The 22,104-nt window shown below is 36.2% G+C and overlaps 1 protein-coding gene across 2 annotated transcripts in view; it reads right to left on the reverse strand.

Moving 5' to 3' along the window:
- The window catches only part of LOC145243865 (serine/threonine-protein phosphatase 2A 56 kDa regulatory subunit alpha isoform-like), a 381,258-nt gene that overhangs the window by 124,283 nt on the left and 234,871 nt on the right, over nucleotides 1-22,104 (reverse strand). For both annotated transcript variants that reach the window (XM_080106935.1, XM_080106934.1), the window contains exon 4: nucleotides 20,331-20,423. In XM_080106935.1, coding sequence (XP_079963061.1) covers nucleotides 20,331-20,423 — 93 coding nt within the window. The remainder of the gene's footprint in view (nucleotides 1-20,330; nucleotides 20,424-22,104) is intronic.

A 22,104-nucleotide genomic window follows, 5' to 3' on the forward strand; every position in this document is an offset into this window, starting at 1 on the left:
AGAGAGATAGCGAGAGTGGTGTAGAAGAGAGAGAGATAGCGAGAGGGAAGTATAAGAGAGAGAGATAGCGAGAGGGAAGTAGAAGAGAGAGAGATAGCGAGAGGGAAGTAGAAGAGAGAGAGATAGCGAGAGGGAAGTAGAAGAGAGAGAGATAGCGAGAGGGAAGTAGAAGAGAGAGAGAGATAGCGAGAGGGAAGTAGAAGAGAGAGAGAGATAGCGAGAGGGAAGTAGAAGAGAGAGAGAGATAGCGAGAGGGAAGTAGAAGAGAGAGAGAGATAGCGAGAGGGAAGTAGAAGAGAGAGAGAGATAGCGAGAGGGAAGTAGAAGAGAGAGAGAGATAGCGAGAGGGAAGTAGAAGAGAGAGAGAGATAGCGAGAGGGAAGTAGAAGAGAGAGAGAGATAGCGAGAGGGAAGTAGAAGAGAGAGAGAGATAGCGAGAGGGAAGTAGAAGAGAGAGAGAGATAGCGAGAGGGAAGTAGAAGAGAGAGAGAGATAGCGAGAGGGAAGTAGAAGAGAGAGAGAGATAGCGAGAGGGAAGTAGAAGAGAGAGAGAGATAGCGAGAGGGAAGTAGAAGAGAGAGAGAGATAGCGAGAGGGAAGTAGAAGAGAGAGAGAGATAGCGAGAGGGAAGTAGAAGAGAGAGAGAGATAGCGAGAGGGAAGTAGAAGAGAGAGAGAGATAGCGAGAGGGAAGTAGAAGAGAGAGAGAGATAGCGAGAGGGAAGTAGAAGAGAGAGAGAGATAGCGAGAGGGAAGTAGAAGAGAGAGAGATAGCGAGAGGGAAGTAGAAGAGAGAGAGAGATAGCGAGAGGGAAGTAGAAGAGAGAGAGAGATAGCGAGAGGGAAGTAGAAGAGAGAGAGAGATAGCGAGAGGGAAGTAGAAGAGAGAGAGAGATAGCGAGAGGGAAGTAGAAGAGAGAGAGAGAGAGAGAGAGGGAAGTAGAAGAGAGAGAGAGAGAGAGAGGGAAGTAGAAGAGAGAGAGAGAGAGAGAGGGAAGTAGAGGAGAGAGAGAGAGAGAGATAGCGAGAGGGAAGTAGAAGAGAGAGAGAGAGATAGCGAGAGGGAAGTAGAAGAGAGAGAGAGATAGCGAGAGGGAAGTAGAAGAGAGAGAGAGAGATAGCGAGAGGGAAGTAGAAGAGAGAGAGAGAGATAGCGAGAGGGAAGTAGAGAAGAGAGAGAGAGAGATAGCGAGAGGGAAGTAGAAGAGAGAGAGAGAGATAGCGAGAGGGAAGTAGAAGAGAGAGAGAGAGATAGCGAGAGGGAAGTAGAAGAGAGAGAGAGAGATAGCGAGAGGGAAGTAGAAGAGAGAGAGAGAGATAGCGAGAGGGAAGTAGAAGAGAGAGAGATAGCGAGAGGGAAGTAGAAGAGAGAGAGATAGCGAGAGGGAAGTAGAAGAGAGAGATAGCGAGAGGGAAGTAGAAGAGAGAGAGATAGCGAGAGGGAAGTAGAAGAGAGAGAGAGATAGCGAGAGGGAAGTAGAAGAGAGAGAGAGAGATAGCGAGAGGGAAGTAGAAGAGAGAGAGAGAGATAGCGAGAGGGAAGTAGAAGAGAGAGAGAGAGATAGCGAGAGGGAAGTAGAAGAGAGAGAGAGAGATAGCGAGAGGGAAGTAGAGAGGAGAGAGAGAGAGATAGCGAGAGGGAAGTAGAAGAGAGAGAGAGAGATAGCGAGAGGGAAGTAGAAGAGAGAGAGAGAGATAGCGAGAGGGAAGTAGAAGAGAGAGAGAGAGATAGCGAGAGGGAAGTAGAAGAGAGAGAGAGAGATAGCGAGAGGGAAGTAGAGAGAGAGAGAGAGATAGCGAGAGGGAAGTAGAAGAGAGAGAGAGAGATAGCGAGAGGGAAGTAGAGAGAGAGAGAGAGATAGCGAGAGGGAAGTAGAAGAGAGAGAGAGAGATAGCGAGAGGGAAGTAGAAGAGAGAGAGAGAGATAGCGAGAGGGAAGTAGAAGAGAGAGAGAGAGATAGCGAGAGGGAAGTAGAAGAGAGAGAGAGAGATAGCGAGAGGGAAGTAGAAGAGAGAGAGAGAGATAGCGAGAGGGAAGTAGAAGAGAGAGAGAGAGATAGCGAGAGGGAAGTAGAAGAGAGAGAGAGATAGCGAGAGGGAAGTAGAAGAGAGAGAGAGAGAGAGAGGGAAGTAGAAGAGAGAGAGAGATAGCGAGAGGGAAGTGAGAGAGAGAGAGATAGCGAGAAAGTAGAAGAGAGAGAGATAGAGAGAGAGAGAGAGAGATAGCGAGAGGGAAGTAGAAGAGAGAGAGAGATAGCGAGAGGGAAGTAGAAGAGAGAGAGAGATAGCGAGAGGGAAGTAGAAGAGAGAGAGAGATAGCGAGAGGGAAGTAGAAGAGAGAGAGAGATAGCGAGAGGGAAGTAGAAGAGAGAGAGAGATAGCGAGAGGGAAGTAGAAGAGAGAGAGAGATAGCGAGAGGGAAGTAGAAGAGAGAGAGAGATAGCGAGAGGGAAGTAGAAGAGAGAGAGAGATAGCGAGAGGGAAGTAGAAGAGAGAGAGAGATAGCGAGAGGGAAGTAGAAGAGAGAGAGAGATAGCGAGAGGGAAGTAGAAGAGAGAGAGAGAGATAGCGAGAGGGAAGTAGAAGAGAGAGAGAGATAGCGAGAGGGAAGTAGAAGAGAGAGAGAGATAGCGAGAGGGAAGTAGAAGAGAGAGAGAGATAGCGAGAGGGAAGTAGAAGAGAGAGAGAGATAGCGAGAGGGAAGTAGAAGAGAGAGAGAGATAGCGAGAGGGAAGTAGAAGAGAGAGAGAGATAGCGAGAGGGAAGTAGAAGAGAGAGAGAGAGATAGCGAGAGGGAAGTAGAAGAGAGAGAGAGATAGCGAGAGGGAAGTAGAAGAGAGAGAGATAGCGAGAGGGAAGTAGAAGAGAGATAGCGAGAGGGAAGTAGAAGAGAGAGAGAGATAGCGAGAGGGAAGTAGAAGAGAGAGAGAGATAGCGAGAGGGAAGTAGAAGAGAGAGAGATAGCGAGAGGGAAGTAGAAGAGAGAGAGATAGCGAGAGGGAAGTAGAAGAGAGATAGCGAGAGGGAAGTAGAAGAGAGAGAGAGATAGCGAGAGGGAAGTAGAAGAGAGAGAGATAGCGAGAGGGAAGTAGAAGAGAGATAGCGAGAGGGAAGTAGAAGAGAGAGAGAGATAGCGAGAGGGAAGTAGAAGAGAGAGAGAGAGATAGCGAGAGGGAAGTAGAAGAGACAGAGAGAGATAGCGAGAGGGAAGTAGAAGAGACAGAGAGAGATAGCGAGAGGGAAGTAGAAGAGACAGAGAGAGATAGCGAGAGGGAAGTAGAAGAGAGAGAGAGATAGCGAGAGGGAAGTAGAAGAGAGAGAGATAGCGAGAGGGAAGTAGAAGAGAGATAGCGAGAGGGAAGTAGAAGAGAGAGAGAGATAGCGAGAGGGAAGTAGAAGAGAGAGAGAGATAGCGAGAGGGAAGTAGAAGAGAGAGAGAGAGATAGCGAGAGGGAAGTAGAAGAGACAGAGAGAGATAGCGAGAGGGAAGTAGAAGAGAGAGAGAGATAGCGAGAGGGAAGTAGAAGAGAGAGAGAGATAGCGAGAGGGAAGTAGAAGAGAGAGAGATAGCGAGAGGGAAGTAGAAGAGAGAGAGATAGCGAGAGGGAAGTAGAAGAGAGAGAGAGATAGCGAGAGGGAAGTAGAAGAGAGAGAGATAGCGAGAGGGAAGTAGAAGAGAGAGAGATAGCGAGAGGGAAGTAGAAGAGAGAGAGATAGCGAGAGGGAAGTAGAAGAGAGAGAGATAGCGAGAGGGAAGTAGAAGAGAGAGAGATAGCGAGAGGGAAGTAGAAGAGAGAGAGATAGCGAGAGGGAAGTAGAAGAGAGAGAGATAGCGAGAGGGAAGTAGAAGAGAGAGAGATAGCGAGAGGGAAGTAGAAGAGAGAGAGATAGCGAGAGGGAAGTAGAAGAGAGAGAGATAGCGAGAGGGAAGTAGAAGAGAGAGAGATAGCGAGAGGGAAGTAGAAGAGAGAGAGATAGCGAGAGGGAAGTAGAAGAGAGAGAGAGATAGCGAGAGGGAAGTAGAAGAGAGAGAGAGAGATAGCGAGAGGGAAGTAGAAGAGAGAGAGAGAGATAGCGAGAGGGAAGTAGAAGAGAGAGAGAGAGATAGCGAGAGGGAAGTAGAAGAGAGAGAGAGAGATAGCGAGAGGGAAGTAGAAGAGAGAGAGAGAGATAGCGAGAGGGAAGTAGAAGAGAGAGAGAGAGATAGCGAGAGGGAAGTAGAAGAGAGAGAGAGATAGCGAGAGGGAAGTAGAAGAGAGAGAGAGATAGCGAGAGGGAAGTAGAAGAGAGAGAGAGATAGCGAGAGGGAAGTAGAAGAGAGAGAGAGATAGCGAGAGGAAGTAGAAGAGAGAGAGAGATAGCGAGAGGGAAGTAGAAGAGAGAGAGAGATAGCGAGAGGGAAGTAGAAGAGAGAGAGAGATAGCGAGAGGGAAGTAGAAGAGAGAGAGAGATAGCGAGAGGGAAGTAGAAGAGAGAGAGAGATAGCGAGAGGGAAGTAGAAGAGAGAGAGAGATAGCGAGAGGGAAGTAGAAGAGAGAGAGATAGCGAGAGGAAGTAGAGAGAGAGAGAGAGATAGCGAGAGGGAAGTAGAAGAGAGAGAGAGAGATAGCGAGAGGGAAGTAGAAGAGAGAGAGAGATAGCGAGAGGGAAGTAGAAGAGAGAGAGAGATAGCGAGAGGGAAGTAGAAGAGAGAGAGAGATAGCGAGAGGGAAGTAGAAGAGAGAGAGATAGCGAGAGGGAAGTAGAAGAGAGAGAGAGATAGCGAGAGGGAAGTAGGAGAGAGAGAGAGATAGCGAGAGGGAAGTAGAAGAGAGAGAGAGAGATAGCGAGAGGGAAGTAGAAGAGAGAGAGAGAGATAGCGAGAGGGAAGTAGAAGAGAGAGAGAGATAGCGAGAGGGAAGTAGAAGAGAGAGAGAGATAGCGAGAGGGAAGTAGAAGAGAGAGAGAGATAGCGAGAGGGAAGTAGAAGAGAGAGAGAGAGATAGCGAGAGGGAAGTAGAAGAGAGAGAGATAGCGAGAGGGAAGTAGAAGAGAGAGAGATAGCGAGAGGGAAGTAGAAGAGAGAGAGATAGCGAGAGGGAAGTAGAAGAGAGAGAGATAGCGAGAGGGAAGTAGAAGAGAGAGAGATAGCGAGAGGGAAGTAGAAGAGAGAGAGATAGCGAGAGGGAAGTAGAAGAGAGAGAGATAGCGAGAGGGAAGTAGAAGAGAGAGAGATAGCGAGAGGGAAGTAGAAGAGAGAGAGATAGCGAGAGGGAAGTAGAAGAGAGAGAGATAGCGAGAGGGAAGTAGAAGAGAGAGAGATAGCGAGAGGGAAGTAGAAGAGAGAGAGATAGCGAGAGGGAAGTAGAAGAGAGAGAGATAGCGAGAGGGAAGTAGAAGAGAGAGAGATAGCGAGAGGGAAGTAGAAGAGAGAGAGATAGCGAGAGGGAAGTAGAAGAGAGAGAGAGATAGCGAGAGGGAAGTAGAGAGAGAGAGAGAGATAGCGAGAGGGAAGTAGAAGAGAGAGAGAGAGATAGCGAGAGGGAAGTAGAAGAGAGAGAGAGAGATAGCGAGAGGGAAGTAGAAGAGAGAGAGAGAGATAGCGAGAGGGAAGTAGAAGAGAGAGAGAGAGATAGCGAGAGGGAAGTAGAAGAGAGAGAGAGATAGCGAGAGGAAGTAGAAGAGAGAGAGAGAGATAGCGAGAGGGAAGTAGAAGAGAGAGAGAGATAGCGAGAGGGAAGTAGAGAGAGAGAGAGATAGCGAGAGGGAAGTAGAAGAGAGAGAGAGATAGCGAGAGGGAAGTAGAAGAGAGAGAGAGATAGCGAGAGGGAAGTAGAAGAGAGAGAGAGATAGCGAGAGGGAAGTAGAAGAGAGAGAGAGATAGCGAGAGGGAAGTAGAGAGAGAGAGAGATAGCGAGAGGGAAGTAGAAGAGAGAGAGAGATAGCGAGAGGGAAGTAGAAGAGAGAGAGAGATAGCGAGAGGGAAGTAGAAGAGAGAGAGATAGCGAGAGGGAAGTAGAAGAGAGAGAGATAGCGAGAGGGAAGTAGAAGAGAGAGAGATAGCGAGAGGGAAGTAGAAGAGAGAGAGAGATAGCGAGAGGGAAGTAGAGAGAGAGAGAGATAGCGAGAGGGAAGTAGAAGAGAGAGAGAGATAGCGAGAGTGAAGTAGAAGAGAGAGAGATAGCGAGAGGGAAGTAGAAGAGAGAGAGATAGCGAGAGGGAAGTAGAAGAGAGAGAGATAGCGAGAGGGAAGTAGAAGAGAGAGAGATAGCGAGAGGGAAGTAGAAGAGAGAGAGATAGCGAGAGGGAAGTAGAAGAGAGAGAGATAGCGAGAGGGAAGTAGAAGAGAGAGAGATAGCGAGAGGGAAGTAGAAGAGAGAGAGATAGCGAGAGGGAAGTAGAAGAGAGAGAGATAGCGAGAGGGAAGTAGAAGAGAGAGAGAGATAGCGAGAGGGAAGTAGAAGAGAGAGAGAGATAGCGAGAGGGAAGTAGAAGAGAGAGAGAGATAGCGAGAGGGAAGTAGAAGAGAGAGAGAGATAGCGAGAGGGAAGTAGAAGAGAGAGAGAGATAGCGAGAGGGAAGTAGAAGAGAGAGAGAGATAGCGAGAGGGAAGTAGAAGAGAGAGAGAGATAGCGAGAGGGAAGTAGAAGAGAGAGAGAGATAGCGAGAGGGAAGTAGAAGAGAGAGAGAGATAGCGAGAGGGAAGTAGAAGAGAGAGAGAGAGATAGCGAGAGGGAAGTAGAAGAGAGAGAGAGATAGCGAGAGGGAAGTAGAAGAGAGAGAGAGAGATAGCGAGAGGGAAGTAGAAGAGAGAGAGAGATAGCGAGAGGGAAGTAGAAGAGAGAGAGAGATAGCGAGAGGGAAGTAGAAGAGAGAGAGAGATAGCGAGAGGGAAGTAGAAGAGAGAGAGAGATAGCGAGAGGGAAGTAGAAGAGAGAGAGAGATAGCGAGAGGGAAGTAGAAGAGAGAGAGAGATAGCGAGAGGGAAGTAGAAGAGAGAGAGAGAGATAGCGAGAGGGAAGTAGAAGAGAGAGAGAGAGATAGCGAGAGGGAAGTAGAAGAGAGAGAGAGAGATAGCGAGAGGGAAGTAGAAGAGAGAGAGAGAGATAGCGAGAGGGAAGTAGAAGAGAGAGAGAGAGATAGCGAGAGGGAAGTAGAAGAGAGAGAGAGAGAGAGATAGCGAGAGGGAAGTAGAAGAGAGAGAGATAGCGAGAGGGAAGTAGAAGAGAGAGAGAGATAGCGAGAGGGAAGTAGAAGAGAGAGAGATAGCGAGAGGGAAGTAGAAGAGAGAGAGATTTCGAGAGGGAAGTAGAAGAGAGAGAGAGATAGCGAGAGGGAAGTAGAAGAGAGAGAGAGAGATGTTTATATACCCAAGATCACAGTCAGGTTAGATTATGGGCTTGACACTCCCAACACAGCTATCATAAAAATAGACATAACGATAAGGGTGTAAGTGAAGCTCTAGTCGATTTAGTATAGATAAGACATCAGAGATGCAAAGAGAAAAGAAGGAAGGTGCAGATAAGTCTATCTTTTTTTTTTTAGTCAAAGACAAAAATAACCGACCATTTCTAAGCAGAGAAAGTATTGACATTCATGATGATTGCTTTAGCCAAGAACAAAATTAGTTGAGCCAATAGGTGATAGTTTGCCAGCAGAACTAAATATTCACCTTTGCAGAATATTTTGAACTTTGAGATTATCAAGAAATGGAAATATAGTTAGAGAAAGGTAATAATGAAGAATATAGCACCAGCAGAAACTCTCACCCCCTCCAGATCTCATGGCTTGTTTATTATTCCCAGAGCATAAAAAGCTGAATTTGATAGGGATTCACTTGATCTACTACTACTGTAGCTATTTTAAAAGGCATTTCTTTAAGAAAGCTTTACTTTTATATTCCTAACATTCACTGATTATAGACTAAAATTTTATTTAGGTGCTTTTCCAGAATTTCCCCATATTAAAAAAAAAAGAATCTGTATAATGTACCTGTGCTGAAAAAAATGCATTGCATTCTAAAATTCATGTAAATTTATCAAGTAGTTTTAGTTTTATAAATAATTTTTAAGTAATTAATGCCAATTTGTAGACATTACAAGCAAAGTTTAAATTTTGTTAAATTATCTCCCTTGTTTGTTGAGACTGTTTTCAAAATGGTGTCGCGAGACAGTTGCTCTTTAATAAAATTTGATATTCTTATTTAAAAATAAAATTACTTTATCGATCTACGTGATTTTTAAAGTACAATATTTTCTTTCCATCACAGCTATGTACATCATACAGATTTTTCTGTATTTTTGTTTTTTCATATATGGAGAATTTTGGACAAGAACATGTTTTTTTATTTTTTGTTTTGCACCAAGTAATTTATTTTTAATGTCAACAAGTTTTGTGTATAGTTTTGGTGTAAGAAAAAAAGAAATACTGCTTGAAGCTCCATTTATGCAATTTAAAAGGTAAATTATAATTTTATTTTAGGTCAAGAAATACAGTTTAAGATAGATGCATAATACATTTTATCTATTTTGTATGTGGGGGGGGGATATCACATCAAAATAAGTTACATAGTGTAGTTAAACACATGCAATTATTGCCTATAATGATTATTCTGAATAATAGTACATCTAATATAGATTACTCTTGTCGGATTTGAGTTGATGGATATCTGTCCCATTTGAGCGTTCTTGATAAGTTGCGGAAAGATGTATTCTTCTCTGCATCCTCTCATTCTAATACAACTTCTATTATTCTAGTAGATTCTTTTCAAGAATTGCAGGTTTGTGGAACTCTTCCTTCTGACTGTTTTCCTCTCACCTATAGCAAATATGTCCCTCCCTGTCTTTAATCATCTTTTGTTCTTATTAGCTCTTTACATCATTTATGCTTTGTTTGAAGCAATTTCCATAAGAATATAAAGACACACACACACACAACTGTAAATAAACAGACAAACCGTTTTAGAAATAAGTCAACATGCAAAAATGCTTATTTTCTTTCTTCTTTTTAAACTGAAATTTTTTTAATTAATTTCGGATGTCATATCCTTTAGAGATTGAAAGAGTTCTTTCTTTTTTGTTCTCTTGCAAGTAAAATGCCGGTCCCCCTATTTTATCAAGGTTGTGCTAGCTGGTGACTTTAGATGTAGAGTGTAATGTTTTTACTTTATATATATATATATATATATATATATATATATATATAATGTATTGTGTGTATATATATATATATATATATATATATATGTATTGTATGTTTATATGGGTGTGCACTGGGACTATAGACTTGTATTTATGTGCGTGTGTAGGTAAAGATGTTTACTATACAGAGAGGTGTAAAGGGATCATATTGAAACTTTTGTGTGTATTGGTATAGAGATATGTGCTGCCGCCATTGTGCACAGAAATCACTTTTTCCATAACTACCAACGTAATAGATGCACTGAGACTAAAGCTACTTTCAGGAACGCCAGCAACGACTGTAAAAGAGTAATAAAAAATGCAAGAGAGATATATGCCCAGTTTTAAATCCAAAGTAGCTGATCAGCGGCTTGGTTTCCACCAGTTTTGGCAAATAACAAATAGGATCCTGAACAGAAGTGTGCGTTCTATCCCAACCATTATCAATGGACCAGAGGTCATCTCGTCAGCATCAGACAAGGCCAAACTATTTGCAAAAAACTTTGCAGCTAATTCTACCCTATACGACGAAGGCCATCAACTCCCCATATTTCCTCCTATAACACAAAACACAATAGGAAATATACAAATATCTGTGCGTGAGGTCGCCAAGCTAATCAAGAACCTTGATTCCAGTAAAGCAACTGGCCCTGACGGCATCCCAATTATAGTGTTAAAAAAGCTTCAACCTGAACTTGCTCCCATACTTACAAAACTGTTTAAGCGTTGCCTTAAGGAAAAGTGCTTTCCAACACTCTAGAAAACCTCATCAGTATGCTCTGTATTTAAGAATTCAGGTGATAAGTCATCTCCCTCTCAATACAGACCTATAAGTCTCCTGTGTGTCATGAGTAAGTTGCTGGAATCCATACTAAATAGAGAAGTAGTCAACCACCTCAGCAGAAATAACCATCTTAGTGACACGCAATATGGTTTCCGTTCTGCAAGATCTACCGCAAATGTGCTAACGGTTATATCTCATAGGATTAGTGAATCTCTTGACAAAGGCTTCCTTTCTAGGGCAATTGCCTTCGATAAAGTATGGCATAAAGGCCTACTTCACAAGATTTCCAGCTACGGTATAACTGGAAATGTTTTCTCAATCATTAAATCATTTCTCTCTAATAGGCTCATAAGAATAGTGGTCGATGGACAAAAATCAGAGGCCTGCAGTATTAATGCTGGAGTCCCTCAGGGGTCAATCCTGGGCCCAACTCTCTTCCTGATCTACATTAATGATCTCCCTAAACACATACTTAAATCATTCGTTGACATCTATGCTGATGACACAACCATCTATGGCAACACATCAAAGACTGTAAATGACCAAGTTCTCTCTCATTCTCTCTCCTCTGATCTTGAGCGTGTAGTTCAGTGGGGGAAAGACGTGGCTGGTTACCATTAATGCATCTAAAACCAAGCTCCTATCTTTACATCATCAACGCTCTGATCCCCATCTGGCATCAATTGTAATGGATGGCTCTTGCCTAGGAGAAGCTCAATGTTTTGACAAGCTTCTGGGCTTGACCTTTACTCCTGATCTGAAATGGAACACGTACATCAAGTCTGGTTCCAGGGTCGCTGTTAAGATGGTGGGTTCCTTCTACCGCTCCAGAAGATATCTCACTACTGATGCAATTCTCTATCTATATAAAAACCAAGTACGTCGAAGGATGGAGTACTGTTGCCATATCTGGGCAGAAGCTGCTAAAAATAGCCTATCCTGCCTAGACAGAGTACAAAATAGACTTTGTGGCTTAGTAGGGGATGCCCTTTTCTCTTCCCTGCAACCTCTCTCCCACAGAAGAGACGTTGCGAGCCTGTCTTTGTTTTACCGTTATTTCCATGGCAAGTGCTCATCTGAGCTCCAATCTCTGGTCCCTCCTCGCCAATCTTTCACGAAAAACACTCGTCTATCTGAAACCACTGTCAAAAATTTTCCCCACTGTGCCTAAATCAAAACGTAGATTCCATGAACAAAGCTTCTTTCTTAGAACAGCACACCAGTGGAACTCTGTTCCCTCAGCCTGTTTCCCACCTGACTACAACTTGGATGTCTTCAAGTCCAACGTAAACAAATTCCTGATGAACCGCCCCCTTAAGTAGACCCTTTATGAAATCTCAACACTAACGCACAACGTACTGTACATGCAATAACCATTATCCCTGAGTGGATTCCGAGCCTTGATAAGTGGTGACCTCCTTGTAAAAAAAAAAAAAAAAAAAAAAAAAATGTATGGGAGTGTAGATGTGTGAGTATATATATATATATATATATATACACACACACACACAAGGTGTCCACAAAGTCTGGCTACATTATGTAGCCAGACTTTGTGGAAGCATCCTGTAGATTATCTAGCCAGACTTTGTGGGCACCCTATATATATATATATATATATATATATATATATATATATATATATACGCACACACACTCTGTATATACACAGGGTGAGCCAAAAAGTAGGTAGACAGTAAAAAAACAAAAAAAAAACACACACCAGTGTTTTTTTGCGGTGCAGTTATTTTTTATATGTACTAACCCAATAGTGCAAGAAAAACAAAATTATTACTTCTGTCAAAGCAAAGGTTATGTTTGTGGTTGAGTTTGTAACTATGTCTGCATTCACATCGCTTGACCAAATGTTACCAAACTGAATCAAAAATATTAGTCATAACATCACATAAAACCAATTTAATTTTGGAATATCCAGATCAAAAATCAAGGAGAAGTCACTTTTGACAATTACCTCCGTCCTGTTTATAAATACTACTTGGCCAATATTGTAACTAATTATGTCTCTCATATTACTTTGACCTTTGATATTGAAAAATTCAGTCATGGTCAAAATTTTGAAGGAATTTCAACTTCCGTTTTTTCTAAATTTGATATAACCATCTCGTGATCTTTAATGATAATAGCAACTACCATTTTAAGTGTGATCAGATAATTTTCACATCATCATTTCCATAATTTCGGAAATTCTGAAATTTAATTCTACGTAAGAAATTTGGTACAACATTATAAACATTAAAAGCATCATACATTTCGTTATCCATTGCAAAAAAGAAATAAGTGTCCAGAGTTTTAGTCATTTCTTTTTTTTAATATCGTAAATTTATTAAGCTACTGTTTTCTGTGTGGATAATATTACTAAACAAGTGATTATTTACTCCACATGACTGGAAATAAGCAATGAATACCCCAAAGTAGTTTCATTTTATGGTAATCTTTTATTTCAAGCAATGCAAACTAAATCACTTGGTTAGTAATATTATCCGTGCAAACAGATTATTTCTTCTATGATGTTGTTAATTTTGTTACTGCAAGCCATGTGCCATTGCAAAGCTTGGGTTGGTTTATATTTTGCAACATAATTAGTACAACAATTTTCAATTGCAGCACGTAGTGGCATCCCTGGCAAATATAGTGAATTCAAAAATTTTGTTAGATAATTTACCACTTCATCTGCATCCACAACAGTGTCGACGGCCTTGTATGTGACTACCTCGCTTGGAATTTTAGGCTGAATAATATCGTTAAGTTCATGGATGTCTTTGTTTTTAGCCCCAAGAATAGCTTGTTCACTCAACTAACTGGAATGCTTATAATTAATTTGAATATCTGGAAAAACCCTTTTATCAACTCTTCTTTTGATGTAACTAAATTACAGAAGTTATGAGGCAACAAAATTTGCCTGTAACTTGGATTTGAAAAATTGAAAGTTTAACAGTATTTTCAAGCCGAATGAACAGTTCTTCGTCCTGGTAGTAAGGTCAAAGCTATTCTGCATGAAGCAAGAGCCAAGGCTATGTCATTTTGTGATCGAATGGCTGGCAAAATCAATTTAATAAAAAAAAATGCTACCAGTTCCTCCTAGTGCTGTTCTAATTAGCAGTAATTTTAAAATAACTTTCTATTCTCACTGTAAGTAATTTAGGTGACTAAAATAGGATGTGAGAGTGTGAGCAATTGCGAGTGAGTAGTGAATGAGAGAGAGAACTTGGAACTAAAACATACACCGGCATGTTCAATTTGAAATAACTGCTATTCGTTTATGCTTCTTGTATGGTTCTATTGCAGCATTAAAAATGAATTTTAAAAATATAATTTTTTATATTGCAATGTAGTTGCGTAGGAAGTTTGAATTAAAAAAAATATATACATATATATATATATACATACACACACTGACCACTAAAGAAATGAATACATGATTGGTAAAAAACAATACACCGGGATGTCCAGTTTTCAATAAAAAAAATAAATAATGTCCAGTTTTCAATAAAAAAAATAAATAATGTCCAGTTTTCAATAAAAAAAATAAATAATGTCCAGTTTTCAATAAAAAAATAAATAATGTCCAGTTTTCAATAAAAAAAATAAATAATGTCCAGTTTCCAATAAAAAAAATAATGTCCAGTTTTCAATAAAAAAAATAATGTCCAGTTTTCAATAAAAAAAATAATGTCCAGTTTTCAATAAAAAAAAATAATGTCCAGTTTTCAATAAAAAAAATAATGTCCAGTTTTCAATAAAAAAAATAATGTCCAGTTTTCAATAAAAAAAATAAATAATGTCCAGTTTTCAATAAAAAAAATTAATAATGTCCAGTTTTCAATAAAAAAAATAAATAATGTCCAGTTTTCAATAAAAAAATAATGTCCAGTTTTCAATAAAAAAAATAATGTCCAGTTTTCAATAAAAAAAATAATGTCCAGTTTTCAATAAAAAAAATAATGTCCAGTTTTCAATAAAAAAAATAAATAATGTCCAGTTTTCAATAAAAAAAATAAATAATGTCCAGTTTTCAATAAAAAAAATAATGTCCAGTTTTCAATAAAAAAAATAATGTCCAGTTTTCAATAAAAAAAATAATGTCCAGTTTTCAATAAAAAAAATAATGTCCAGTTTTCAATAAAAAAAATAAATAATGTCCAGTTTTCAAAAATCACTATTCATTTATGCTTCTGACACGGTTGTATTGCAACATTTAAAATAAATTTTTAAAATATCTTTTTTTATATTGCAATGTGATGTGTAGGAAATATTGTCGAATATATCGGTTTAACGTTTAAAAATATTGACCACTAAAATCAACAAATACGCAATTGGTAAAAAGTTTTTTTACACACCTGACTAACAGGAAAGTTACAATCGATATTTTGCAGCATTTGTTGTGCAATAGGAACTTTTTGATTATCATTATTATTTGATAGTAAATTTATGAAAATAAACCATATTAGTATAAAGCGAAACAGTAAAACAATTGCTAAGAAAAATGTGACAATTTTTTTTGTCACATTCAAAATGATTGACTTTTGCCGAAAAGAAATGATTAAAAAAAAGGAAAAAAAAAAAAAAAAAAAAAGTTTTTTTTAATATTGTAATATTTTTTCATCTTAAATATATAAAAACACACTTAGATTAGATAAAAATACTATGGCAAAATGTTTTAGGCAATCGGTTCAGTAGTTTTTTAGATTATCGGTTAGTAACACACATAATTCTAGATTTTTATTTATATAGATAAAAAAGGGAGAGAAAACTTCAGCAGTAAATATAGTATATGACTGGAAGCCCTTTCTTTGCATGCGAAAGTCCTTATTCATTCCATATGCCGGTTTGGTATATGATACGCTTTCTTTAAATATGTAAATGAAAACGATGTCTTTGATGTGGATTTTACGTACATAAACATATATAACCAAATGCCATATGGAATGAATAAAATCTTTCACATAGAAAGAGATTTTATATATGTATATAAATTGAGTATTATTTTTTTATTTATAGAAAGAGCTTTATTTCTTTTATTATTATTATTATCGTTGAGCACTTTAATATATAAACACAGTAAGAATTTACTGGATTTAAACCTTATGGATGTAAGTTTACCTGGATTACTAATTTCATATTCAAAACTAAACTATAAATGTGATTTTAATTTCTGTTCTAATCATGGCATTTTATATTTTTCCACTAAAATTTCAAACTGCCCTACCCAGACTCAATACCTGTGCAAATTTGAGATAAACAAGTGACAATGAAGGAGGATTTTACAAATGATTAAATTGCTTGCTTCTTGGAGAAAATCCAAAATTTCAGTAATTCCGTGAGTAATGCGATGTTGGTTATGTCAGTAGAATGGAATGGGCATCTGGCTTTCTCCCTTCTTGCCTCATCCTCTCTTGGCATTTAAAGATCTTAGAAAAGATCTATTTGGCATAAGTTAGATAAGCAACTTGGAGATTTGAATAGAGAGTTCCAAACGTTCAGAATCAGTCAGGAGTACAGTCCTTTAGCAGATGTTCTGGTAATAAAACACAAAGATTTGAAGATTTGTTTTAGCTTATAGGAGGATGAATAGAGTAAAAGAAAGGAAATTATCAATAGGCATCAATTTTAGCCACTCAAAAAAAACTTATGAGGTACTTAAAAATAAAATAATCACTTTAAATATCTCCACACCCTTCATTTGAATCAAATATTTGGTAATATTTTTGAAAATACTGAAAAAAAAATAAAGAAAAAAAAAAAAAAATTTAAAAATCAATATTTTGTATACATATTTTAAACCAATTTATATTTAGTATTTTTATTTTGCATACAAAAAAAAAAAAATTAAAATATTTTGTGTAAATACATTTTTTTAAAAAATTATATTTAGTATTTTTTATTTTGCATACAAAAAAAAATACTATTAATAATTATAACTTGTTAACCTCATTTCTTCTAAAAATCAAAAATTTATAACATATCCACCATTACCCGGGAATCATTACTTTTATTTCAATTATTCATTCTTTTTAAATAGTACAAACAACTAGAGTATTCTGTTTTTTTAATTTATGAGATGAGAAGCTGAGATCTACAAGTGCTTAATCAGTCTAAAAGTGTTCGATAAAAAGTGGATGGTGATTATGAGACAAATGCAGGGAGGAAGGAACTTACTGCCTGTTGGCGAAAAGGAGGAAGAAAAAAAAGAATACTAATTAGACATTTTCTGGTTAACATTTTGCTAGCCTAAAAGAGGTTGATATGCTGTAAAATTGTAGCTTGGATAGTAAATCATAACTAATTGCTAATTTTATGCATTTTTAAAATTTTATTTTTGTCAGACTTATTTCCACGAAAATAATTTTTCTGTTTTTTTTTTTATTATAGAATAATTAATTATGGACAATTTTGAATCACCATATTTGTGGAATATATCAGAATCTCCTTTTCAAATCTGCATCGGAAAGACTTATAAAGGAGATTTCAGACTTCTTTGGCAATCAGCAGGAAGATGGTAGAAAAGATCAAAGAATTTAAAGATTCAGAATTTGACTAAGAGGCAAAAAAAAAAAATATATGCAATCGATAATTCCAGCAAAATGCTCAAATATGTGAATAAAGTTGAAAAGATCGTCGACATGGAACCTGATTTAAACTACTTTGACTTCTTTGTATGCGGTGTATTGAAACAAGACACTTTCATGGGGAGGGAGCTAAATTTTATCCCGTCCAAAAAACAATTTTGTGTTTAACTTTGACCGGGGGGGGGGGGGGTGTAATTACAGAGTATTAGGAATAGAGCAGTTTTCATTGAATAAAATTTATTAAGAAAAAAAAAAAAAAAAAAAAATTATAGCATCAATAAAAATGACATTTCAAATAGTAACAAGTGAAGCATGCATGGTCCCCCGTAAGTGCAGTGAACGAGACATAAAAAAAAAAAAAAAAAAATGACGAAGTTCAGCACCCCCTCCCCCCATTTACCCCCAAAAGTCCCAGGGGACGTCAAATCCTGGTGAAAATGAACAAACGGTGCAATTTTAAGCCTTAATATATGTAAAATTGAGTTCTGCACCATGCAAAAAAAGAAATGACCAAGTCCATTTGACCCCCACCTCCATCTAGCCCCAAAAGTCTCCAAGGCCTTAACATATTTAAATTTGAGTTCAGCACCATGCAAAACTGCTAAAATAGACATACACAGAAAATTTTGGACAAAATATGGTAAAATAGTCCCAAAAATGGAGTGTTTTTATTAGCCCTAAAACAGCCCCTGGAGCACACCCAACAGTTATTGCGATATATAGACAAACAAAATTATATAGAAATCATTTAGTTAAAACTTTTCAGAAAGTTTTATAAAAATCTAAGGCATCAATTTTTTTTAATTAGCACAATGACTGAATTATGCAGAGTGACAATTTATTTCGATAATATTGACTAAGAAAATGGTTAAATTGGAGAGCATATAAAAGTTTGTTTTATATATATATATATATATATATATATATATATATATATATATATATATATATATATATATTGGTGCATAGTATGGAACAGGTGCTATTATGATTGCAACAATTAGGATTGGATGGAATAAATTTATGAAACTTTTACTATTACTAATCAACAAATTGTTACCACTGTTGACAAGCAGAGAAGCCTATCAGATATGTGGATGCAGTGAAAGGGTTGAGGACATGTGTTGCATGGAGAGAACTGATGAAAATTATAAAATGGATGTGTAATATGAATTTTAATCACAGGTTTAAATATGATGACCTCAGAGGAAGTATAAATCTGGACAGTATAGAGAGATGCGTGCAGAACAAGAGACTTCGATGATATGGCCGCATTGAAATGATTGTATGAAAAATCTGTGGATCAGCAAATGTGGAATAGTCGAGGTAACAAGTGCAGTTTACAGAGGAAGTCCAAGATTAGACTCCAGAGAAAAAAAAGGGTAAAAATTTTTTTATTTAGAAAGTCAATTTCTAAAAGTTATACAAGATATACTAGCATGCAAAACAAACAAGTCGAATATGACGACAATGATATATATTACATCTTGTTTTAAAAATTATATTTACATTTAAATCCTTTTTTTAAACTAAGACTATAATTGAAATTTGTTTTGTTGGTTGGTTGTTTTTGTTTTATGGCATATCAACCCTTTTCAGGTTATTTAATGCTGAATCCAAAGATTTTGAAGAAAGTTTTTTTAATAGAATATATTTGTTGTTTTCAAGTTGGTTTCTATTTAACCCATAGTTGGGACCCTAACAGGTACTACCACTCCAGGTCAGAGTGGACCTGAGAGCAATGGCAATTAAAGGGTGGCTCCACACTCCCCAAAGTCCGCAAGCTGGGACCTCACCACTGGATATAGTTTAAGGTCATATCCAGGACTGAAATTTGTTTGTTTTATATAAATGATACAACTTGTTTTTGTAGTTCATACTTGTTTTAAAGATTGCACATTTTTTTTTCAACCAAAATAAATGTGATGTAGATTTTTTTGTTTTTTTGTTTTTTTTTTTAAATGTTCTTTCTCTGACTTGTAAGACAGACCTACCCTGAAAATGAGTGTTCCCATTTTTTAAAAACTGACAAACTCAAAAAAATCAGTGAGAGGATGAAATATACTCTCCCCACTGCATATTTTTAATTTTTACTCATGAAAGCTGAAGTATTCGTTTGAAAATGAACACAATAAAGCAATACACTTTCCTCTTCTTCACCTATTTTTATAAATCGAAAGAAATAGTTAATGCCACTCGTTTAGTTGCACAAGCAGATTTCGATTGAATAAATAAACATATAAATATAGGTGTTGTATGACTAAACAAAGAAAATGTTGTGAATGGAAATTCATGAGGAGAGAGAGAGAGGAAAAACCTGTAGATGACCTAAATGTAAGTAAAATGAAAGCCAAAAAGTTGTTTAATAGGTAAATCAGGCCAGATTAAACATGAGGAATGTAAAAATAATAATAAAAAAAAATATAATGAAAAAATATAAGTAAAAAAAAAATATAAATAAAAAAAACAAAAATCCTTCTCACAATGCTACACTATTGTAAGAATTTCTTGTGAAAATCTAGCAAGTAAAAACTGTGTTGCCCAAGCAGAAGATATGCAAGAAGAGGTTTATATTTATACATATCTCTTTATTATGACAGCATACTAAAATTAAATTCCTCTAGAATTCTAAAATTAAAAATAAAAAAAAATTAAAAAAATTAATTTTTTGACATTTTTATAGGTAAAAAAAAAAAAATGTGAACATTTTACTGGTATTTTTAGTTGTAAAGATAAAAAAAATAAAATAAAATTTTTTTTGAACACTGTTCTTTTCAAATCTCTCAACTTCCTTCCCACTTTTCAACCTACTGCCCCTCTTTTTCTGGCAAATAGTTTTATATAAGAGAAAATAAAAGCAAGCAAAGAAGAAAAAAATATTGACTGATGGTTCAACCTAATTTCAGTATTGTTTTTAGAACAGTTACCAGCAAGAATAAAAAAAAAAATGTTTTCACTCCCATGTACTAATTACAATATTATGTTATGGTTATGCTAATTAACCTTTTTGGAGTTACATTTAATAATCCAATGATGCAAGGTTTGTAAGTACTTTCTTTAGTAGTTTGTGTGTACTTTCTGACTTTTACCCAGGCAACACATACAGAAAATACAGCTTTCTTGCATATAATACTGTCCCATGATAGATTTATAGTAATAGAACACTCTTAGGGGGCCATTTAAGAAATGTAAAGAGTTCATACATTTAAATACTTCAAAGGAGTGTTAAAATCCATTTCTGCAACAATTTTATATACTATGGATCTTTTACTGAAATTTTATTTTTTCTCAAATTATTACTCTTTTCCTACCTTCTACACAATTTCTTGCCAACATGGATCCAGAGTGGTAGTAATTATCATGCTCCCATGAATCATATGGTTGTGCAGTTTAAATTCAGGTAACAGAACTGCACAAATGGTCCATTTAGAGTGTGGTTGAGGGTGTATACATCTCAGTGATCCTTATTCACCAGGAAAATCCAGTGGCAAGGAGAAACCCAAGACAAGCAGTGTTCTTCCACAACTGAAACTTACATTCAAAGGATGATTTATTGCATGCCAGCACGGATGTTGATATGTTCGGTTACATCTAAGTTCATCCGCCCTTTGTCAGATGTTTATTTTTTTGGTAATGGCACATGACTCATCAACTTTCTCCAATAGTGAACCCATGTAGGGATAACTAGTCCAGTTACTGATAAATTAGCAACTGGATTATATTGATACGATTTCATATGTAAGAATGAATCAGATTAATCAATTGATCAGAAATGATGGATTCTGAATATTTCTTGAAAACTTACCTGAAGTACAAATCTTTGATCAATGTATCTTTTTGCTGAAGTTGGTTGGAAGTCAGGAGATTCTAAAAACCTTAAGAAAAATTCATAGACAATCTGAAAAACAAAAAAAAATTTTTTTTTTTTTAAATATCAGCATTATACAAGGAAACATTTCAAAATAGTGATGGTCTTACAGAAAAAGAAAAAAAAAAAAAAAAACCAAACGTTTTTTTTTATAAGGAAAGAAATAGCAAATCAATTATAAACATTAAAAAAAATACTAATTATTAAGTACAGGGTTAATAAGAAATATTTATCATGAATATTCAGAGAATATGTTGAGTTTAACCATCAGTTATTTTCCACTCATTTATACTTGTATTTATTTAAAGTCTTGATTCAATTCTTGCTGATAAAAAAAAAAAAAACTTTCAATCTATAGACATGTAACAGAATAAAAAAAATATATCTACAGGTACGCGCAAAATGAATGCCAATGCTCAAAATGAATAAACATTTTGACCCCTAACTTTACTCTTAAAAATTCACCAAAAAAATCAGGAAATTAACCAATTTTAATGAAATTTTCAGTATTTATCAAATAATGATCACGGAATATATTGAACACATTATTTTTTATTAAAATCTTAGTAGAAATGTATTTTATTTAAACAAAAAATACCCTTACTAAAGTTATGGTTTGCAGTAATAAAATAAAAAAAAAAAATTAAAAGGAATTTATTTTTGCTTTTTTTTATGATCTTTTATGATTTTTTTAGCATCGTAAAATATAACAATTAAAAAATTTTTTACAGGAACATTATGATAAAAGCCCCTAAATCTGTATTAATGAATTCGATATAACTCGAAGAAAAGTGAATTTCTCTAACTACCGATATTATCATAGAAGTAAGTATTGTTCATTTAATGTTTTCACAAAAAAAAAAAAAATTATAATTGCAAAAAATATACCTACTTTTTTTTTTTTTTTTTAAATTGCAGGTTTCACATAATTTTTATGTAAGCTTTTAATATTTTCCTCGCTTGAAAGAATGTGAAACTGTCGGCGTAATATAATTTTTATGTAATATTGAACAATAATTAAAAATAATTTAATTTAAAAACAGGAACATAGAAAAAATAATTAAATTAAAAAATGGAAAAATTTATACAAACGTTCAGAATAGGAATGCATGGATGCACGTCTGGGAAAAAAAGAAAACCATCACACCCCTTCCTCCCTTTTAATTACATGACGTCATTTTCAATCTTTCGACTGCCTGAAATTTTGGGCCTTTGTATATTCCATGTTTACAAAATTTTAGTTTATTGTATTTTGCGAACAGTGGAATAACTCAGTTTTTGGGTAATTAATTTATGTTTTATATAAACATGTGTTTTTTTAATTTAATTCAATATCTTAGGACTTTACTAATTATCTTTGAAATAGACCCAGAAAACTAATATTTATCTTTTAAAGGATTTTTACAATGAATTTATTTAACTTCAAAATTTAGCTGAATTGGGTAGCTCGCCGTGAAAATATTTTCATAACTTTTTTTTTTCCACGTGTACAAATATTTTTTCCTTTTGAAAATTAAGTTTAGTCCTTAACCTTTCAAATACAATCAAAAAGCAGTCGGAAACCTACAAAAAAATTATGATAAATCAGCTTTCAAAACTAGGTCGCCCTATCTTTGCCCGCCCATTTTTGTCCATACCAATTATATATATATATATATATATATATTTTTTTTTTTATAAGTTAATGCATTTAAAATTTTTTAAAAATCTG

The sequence above is a fragment of the Euprymna scolopes genome, chromosome 22 (genome assembly GCF_053919585.1).
Source record: "Euprymna scolopes isolate OS-2025 chromosome 22, ASM5391958v1, whole genome shotgun sequence".
Lineage (NCBI taxonomy): Eukaryota > Metazoa > Mollusca > Cephalopoda > Sepiida > Sepiolidae > Euprymna > Euprymna scolopes.